At 30.2% G+C, this 7,843-nt stretch overlaps 1 protein-coding gene across 1 annotated transcript in view; it reads right to left on the bottom strand.

Moving 5' to 3' along the window:
• Positions 1-696: 696 nt before the first annotated feature.
• Positions 697-7,843, bottom strand: part of LOC137639439 (putative uncharacterized protein DDB_G0282499) — a 48,137-nt gene continuing 40,990 nt past the window's right edge. Inside the window, exon 2 of the mRNA XM_068371713.1 lies at positions 697-1,268. Within this exon, the coding sequence (XP_068227814.1) occupies positions 697-1,268 (572 nt within the window). The remainder of the gene's footprint in view (positions 1,269-7,843) is intronic.

Below are 7,843 nucleotides of genomic sequence, written 5' to 3'. Positions count from 1 at the left end.
CTTAAAACCACATCCGCTGTAAGTGTTCTTCAAGGAGCCAATCAACGCTTATTTTCCTGTACACTTCATCATTTTTATGTTCAATCGTCTCGTATATTTCTTCAATATGCTCACCTAGGAAATAACAAATTTTTTTTTTTTTTTTTTTTTTTTTTTTTTTTTTTTTTTTTTTTTTTTTTTTTTTTTTTTTTTTTTTTTTGAATCCTCAACTAGGAAATTCAAAATTACCATTTACCGCAGAGTAATAACAAAATGCTGAGACTTCATATTTTTTTAATCCTCATAAAACTCTTAAATCTATTGTAAACATTGAGAACTTGAATTTACAATTAACTGAAGAGTTGTGGTGTAAGTTTGATGGTTTGAGTTATAAGGCAGACAACTTTGCGGCGAATAACATTCATTTTTTTTTCATTGTCTGCCATGATCCCAGTTAATGGAAATTTATCATACACATTACAATATACTATCTTTGATTATGATTTGAATACAGTGATGGATAACTTAGCATAATAATGGAAACAAGCAAATGTTATTTCACAGTTCGGGTGCTATTTCAATAATTTTATAAACAATTATAATTTTGATAATAATAAACATAATTTTAAAAAACAATCACATTTTTTCATAATGATAATCATAATTTAAAAGCCAACTATGATTTTAATAATAATAATTTTTTATATAATTTTAATGTTATTTTAGCCTTGTAGACACGTGGTAAAAGTTATAGAGGCAGTGCACTAGATGCATGGTATCGTTGTAAACGTTGGAGTCATTGTAAACGTTGGAGTCACAAACGTTGGAGTCATTGTAAACGTTGGAATCGTTGTAAATGTTGGGGTCATAGTAAACGTTGGAGTCGCCGTAAACGTTGGAGTCGTTGTAAACGTTGGAGTCGTTGTAAACGTTGGAGTCGTTGTAAACGTTGGAGTCGTTGTAAACGTTGGAGTCGTTGTAAACGTTGGAGTCGTTGTAAATGTTGGAGTCGCCGTAAACGTTGGAGTCGTTGTCAACGTTGGAGTCGTTGTCAACGTTGGAGTCGTTGTCAACGTTGGAGTCGTTGTCAACGTTGGAGTCGTTGTCAACGTTGGAGTCATTGTAAACGCTGTAAACGTTGGAATCGTTATAAACGTTGGAGTCGTTGTAAACGTTGGAGTCGTTATGATCGTTGGAATTGTTGTAAACGTTGAGGTCCTTGTAAACGTTGAGGTCCTTGTAAACGTTGGAGTCGTTGTAAACGTTGAGGTCCTTGTAAACGTTGGAATCTTCATAAACGTTGTTAATTAGTAACCGAATGTTTTCGACTTAATTTTTGGTGGTATGTTTTTTTTTCTCTGCAGCAATCAGAAGCTTATTTCATATTTTAAATTGGAGGTATTTCTAGAACTTCGTTTTACTAAAGTATAGTTCAGAATTAGTTAGTGCTGCTGTGATATTATCAAGTTTTATCAATTAAGCGTATTCATCCACGTATGCACATTGCATTAATGAAAAAGGAAAGGTCCATTATGATGAAAGACATTGGCGAGGAAATATATATATATATATATATATATATATATATATATATATATATATATATATATATATTGCGTTTTTGTTTTGTTAGTTGCTAATGCAATTAAAGGATTAAAGGTCACTCATGAATGGCAGAGGCAAGGGACAGTGACATTGCCCTATCAGGCAGGGCTATTTTTCCCTGTTGGAGCCTTTGGACTTAGAGCATCCTGCTTTTCCAAAAATAATAATAATGAAAATAATAATAATAATAATAATAATAATAATAATAATAATAAACAGTAAAATCTTCCTAGAATTTTCCCAAATAATCGCCTGCTGGTTTAAATAATACACATTTCTCTTAAAAAAAGTTTTTTTTTTCTTTTTTCCTGCATAATATAAGTTCTATCCCTTTGGTCCCTAGCCCGTAGCTGACGTTTGCAAAAAAAAAAAAAAAAATATTCGTAAAAATGTAATCCTAAATATGGGTCCTTGGCCCATAGCCGACTTCCATAGAAAAATTCCATATAAAAGTTGACCTTAAATTTTCGCGTGTTGCTTTTCACAGACAGACAGACATAGAAGACTTCGAAGCGATGCTTTCCTTATACGGTTTAGATGATTATGATAAAAATAGCAATAATGATTATTATTATAATAACGAAAGATATATAAATACAACAACAAAAACATCAATGATAATAATGGTAAGAAATGTTAGGAGTGATAATGAAAATATCAATAACATAAATGATAATAAGAATAACAATAACAAGAACGATAATAATACTAATAATAATGATAATAGTAATAACAACAAAAACTATGCTAATGATAGAGATGACAAAAAAATATATGGAATAATAAAAGCAGCAACAACAACAATAATAATGATGATAATAATAATAATAATGATAGTGATAGTAATAATGATAATAATAATAATAATGATAAAAATAATAATATTAATGAAGATAAAAATAAAAAAAAATAAAAAAATAAAAATAATAATAATAATAATAATAATAATAATAATAATAATAATAATAAATGTCAAAAAAGGAGATATGTGAAGTAATAACTGCCGCTAGTTTTTCCTTGGACACCCTTCCCCCCCCCCCCTCTTTTATGAGAAACTATTTTTTCACCGAGGAAAGTGAGATAGAGATAAAGCGAAGAAGAGAAAGAGGGGGAGAGGGAGAAAGGGAATAAGAGGGAGAGAGAGGAAGGGGGAATTGGTGATAAACAACGTTCCTTCTGCGATAACATCTGTATAAATTATGTCGTTCCAGAGCGCCACAATGTATATATATATATATTCTCTCTCTCTCTCTCTCTCTCTCTCTCTCTCTCTCTCTCTCTCTCTCTCTCTCTCTCTATATATATATATATATATATATATAGCTCTCTATATCACTCTATCTATCTTTCTCTCGCTATATATATATATATATATATATATATATATATATATATATATATATATATATATATCTAACTCGCTCTATATATCTCTATATCTCTTTTTCTCTCTAGTTATATATATATATATATATATATATGTATATATATATATATATATATATATATATATATAGCTATATCTATCTCTCTCTCTCTCTATCTATCTACCCATCTCTCTATCTCTCTCTCTCTCTCTCTCTCTCTCTCTCTCTCTCTCTCTCTCTCTCTCTCTCTCTCTCACATCCTTCATCCTCTCAACGTTTCCTTCCGTCCAATCCTCGTACATCCTACACCGTTGCATCCCACTGCACTGTTTAAAATCTTGTTTGAAAAATATTACTCTTTCTAAAAAGGAAAATAATCTATAATTCAAGTCACCACCGTTGCTGTATCGCATTTCTTCATTGGAAAAGCTAGGACCCCAAAAAATTATAATAAAAATATCCTTCATTTAAAAATACCCTGAATAATGGAGAAAGGAGGAGTAAAAGATAGGAGGAAAGGAAAGGGAAAGGAAAAAAAGGAAATGGGGGGGGGGGGATTGGGGTTTTTTAGAAAGGGGGATAGTGTTTTTAAGTAGTAGTCTTCCTCACTGCGTTTTACGACTTTAAGGTAATTTGCAGTAATGTTTAAAGTAATTTGCAGTAATGTTTAGGGTAATTTGCAGTAGTGTTTAAGGTAATTTGCAGTAATGTTTAAGGTAATTTGCAGTAATGTTTAAGGTAATTTGCAGTAATATTTAAGGTAATTTGTAGTAATGCTGAAGGTAATTTGCAGTAATATCTATTCAAGTAAAGGGTGTTTTTTTTTCAATTTTCAAAGGGGGAGAGGAGGTGTAGGATATTTTGGCAGGTCAAAGTTGTAATATGTTGAACCAGAAAGTTTGAAAATAGGCGTAGGAGATGATGATACAAAGATTAAAAACAATCAATATACCTTACTAGCTCAGACAAGTGTAGATAGGGTTAATGTCATCTCTCTCTCTCTCTCTCTCTCTCTCTCTCTCTCTCTCTCTCTCTCTCTCTAATCATGTCTTCAGATATAACTGTAGCAGGTTTCATCCAGTTTCGGAAAAGGGAGCGCGTGTTTAATGTCTGTTTTGAGAGAGAGAGAGAGAGAGAGAGAGAGAGAGAGAGAGAGAGAGAGAGAGAGAGCTCTTTGAAACAGCACATTTGCAAACTTTGAACATTATTGTTAAGTGCATTTATCGATTAACCGCTGAACTTCAATATCTAATTACATTTGATTACATTGCAGTGTTCATTCGGTTCACTAAAAGTTAGCTAGAAACGTTGATAAATGTTAATGATTCATTTCTTTCCTCGGGTTCCAGGACGCTAAACTGTGTAGTCTCTCCAGGACGCTAGACTGTGTAGACTGTAGTCACTCGTATCAAATGCCAGTGTGCAATAAGCGTTGAAGACTCTTGGTAAACATTCATTTGACAGATAATGCGTTTGAGAGCAGATCTATTTACAATAACACATCTGAACACAAATTATTTACAATAATGTGTCTAAACACGAATCGGTTTACAATACTGTAACACATCTGAACACAAATTATTTACAATAACACATCTGAATACAAATTATTTACAAAAATGTGTCTAGCCAGGAATATGTTTGGAATAACACATCTGAACACAAATTATTTACAGTAACGTGTAACATAATTATATTTACAATAACACATCTGAATACAAATTATTTACAATAATGTGTCTAAACATGAGTTATTTACAATAATATGTCTAAGCATGAATCTGTTTGCAATAACACATCTGAATACAAATTATTTACAAGAATATGTCTAAACACGGATATATTTACAATAACACATCTGAAAACAAATTATTTACAATAATTTGTCTTAACACGAATATATTCACAATAACAAATCTGAACACAAATTATTTACAATAATGTGTCTAAACATGAATCTGTTTGCAATAACACATCTGAACTCAAATTATTTACAATACCGTGTCTAAACATGAATCTATTTACAATAACTCATCCGAATACAAATTATTTGCTATAACACATCTGAACTCAAATTATTTACAATAATGTGTCCAAACACGAATCTATTTACAATAACATCTGAATACAAAATATTTACAATAATGTCTAAACACGAATATATTTACAATAACACATCTGAATACAAATTATTTACAATAGTGTGTCTAAACATGAATCTGTTTGCAATAACACATCTGAATACAAATTATCTACAATAATGTCTAAACATGAATCTGTTTGCAATAACACATCTGAATACAAATTATTTACAATAACGTGTCTAAACATAACTCTATTTACAATAACACATCTGTATACAAATTACTGATAATAATGTGTCTAAACACGAATATATTTACAATAACACATCTGAATACAAATAATTTACAATAACGTGTCCTAACATGACTATTTACAATAACATCTGAATATAGATTATTTACAATTACGTGTCTAAACACGAATATATTTACAAAAACATCTGAAAACAAATTATTTACAGAAATGTCTAAACACGAATATATTTACAATAAGGTGTCTAAACACGAATATATATACAATAATTTGTCTAAACACGAATATATTCACAATAATACATCTGAACACACATTATTTACAATAACGTGTCTTAAAACTAATCTATTTACAATACCACATCTGAACACAAATTATTTACAATAATGTGTCTAAACACGAATCTGTTTGCAGTAACACATTCGAACTCAAATTATTAACAAAAAAGTGTATAAACACGAATATATCTACAATGCTACACCTGAACACAAATTATTTACAATAACGTGTCTAGACACGACTATATTTACAATGCCAGATCTGAATATAGATTATCTACAATAACGTGTCTGTACACGAATATATTTACAATACCACATCTGAAAAAAAATTATTTACAGAAATGAGTCTAAACACGAATATATTTACAATAAGGTGTCTAAACTCGAATATATTTACAATAAAGTGTCTAAACACGAATATATTTACAATAAGGTGTCTAAACATGAATATATATACAATAATTTGTCTAAACACGAATATATTTACAATAACACATCTGAACACACATTATTTACAATAATGTGTCTAAACACGAATCTGTTTGCAATAACACATTCGAATACAAATTATTTACAATAAGGTGTCTAAACGCGAATATATTTACAATGCCACATCTGAACACGAATTATTTACAATAACGTGTCTAGACACGACTATATTTACAATGCCGCATCTGAATATAGATTATCTACAATAACGTGTCTGTACACTAATATATTTACAATACCACATCTGAACATAAATTATTTACAATAACGTGTCTAAGCACGAATCTATTTACAATACTACACCTCAACACATATTTACAATAATGTCTAAACACGAATCTTTACTATAACACATCTGAACATAAATTATTTACAATAACGTGTCTAAACACGAATCTATGTACAATACGACAACTGAGCACAAATCATTTATTACGTGTGTAAATATGAATATATTTATAATAACACATCTGAACACATTATTTACACTAACGTGTCTAAAAACTAAAAACTAATCTATGTACAATACCACACCTGAACACAAATTATTTACAATAATGTGTCCAAACACGAATCTATTTACAATAACATATCTGAACACAAATTATTTACAATAAAGCGTCTAAAAAAGAATATATTTACAAAAACACATCTGAGCACAAATGATTTACAATAACGTGTCTATACGCGAATATATTTACAATACCATATCTGAACGCAAATTATTTACAATAATGTGTCTAAAAACGAATATATTTACAATAACACATCTGAACGCAAATTATTTACGATAATGTGTCTAAGCACGAATCTATTTACAATACTATACCTGAACACATATTTATTTACAATAATGTGTCTAAACACGAATCTTTACAATAACACATCTGAACTCAAATTATTTACAATAATGTGTCCAAACACGAATCTATTTACAATACCACACCTGAACACAAATTATTTACAATAATGTGTCCAAACACTAATCTATTTACAATTACATATCTGAACACAAATTATTTACAATAACGTGTCTAAAAACGAATATACTGTATTTACAATAACACATCTGAACACAAATTATTTACAATAACGTGTCAAAACGCGAATATATTTGCGATACCACATGAGAACGCAAATTGTTTACAATAATGTGTCTTAACATGACTATTTACATTAACACACCTGAACACAAATTATTTACGATAATGTGTCTAAACACACATCTGTTTTTGACGGGTTGCGTACACATAGAGATATTTTCCTTTAATGATTATAGTCATGTCAGGTTATTAGATTTGGACTTATGAATTTGGGTCAGACGAGTTGACACAGGGGCTTGGGAGACCATTCAGCACCCATTTGCAACAGGAAAAAAGTATCTTTTTAAAGGAACAGTTAAGAGGCTGGACAGTAAGATGGAAAAAAGGAAATAGAGGAATAATAAAAAGGTTAAAAAGAGGCTGAGAGGTTGCTGCAAAGACCTTTAAGTAACGCCTACAGTGCACGGCTTGAGGTGCACGGTCATCGCTAACCCTTTGTGGTATCATTTCAGGATATGAGTCTTTTTATAGTTTATATATGACATATCTGTTTTTGACGTTGTTAATAGTTTATATAGGACATATCTGTTTTTGACGTTGTTAATAGTTTATATAGGACATATCTGTTTTGACGTTGTTACTGTTTTTAGAATGATTTATTGCTAATTCATTCTCATCATTTATTTATTTCCTTATTTCCTTTCTTCACTGGGCTATTTTTCCCTATTGGAGGCCTTGGGCT

The sequence above is a fragment of the Palaemon carinicauda genome, chromosome 4 (assembly GCF_036898095.1).
Source record: "Palaemon carinicauda isolate YSFRI2023 chromosome 4, ASM3689809v2, whole genome shotgun sequence".
Lineage (NCBI taxonomy): Eukaryota > Metazoa > Arthropoda > Malacostraca > Decapoda > Palaemonidae > Palaemon > Palaemon carinicauda.
The sequence above is the reverse complement of the archived record's forward strand: the minus strand, read 5'-3'. Positions and strand labels throughout refer to the sequence as shown.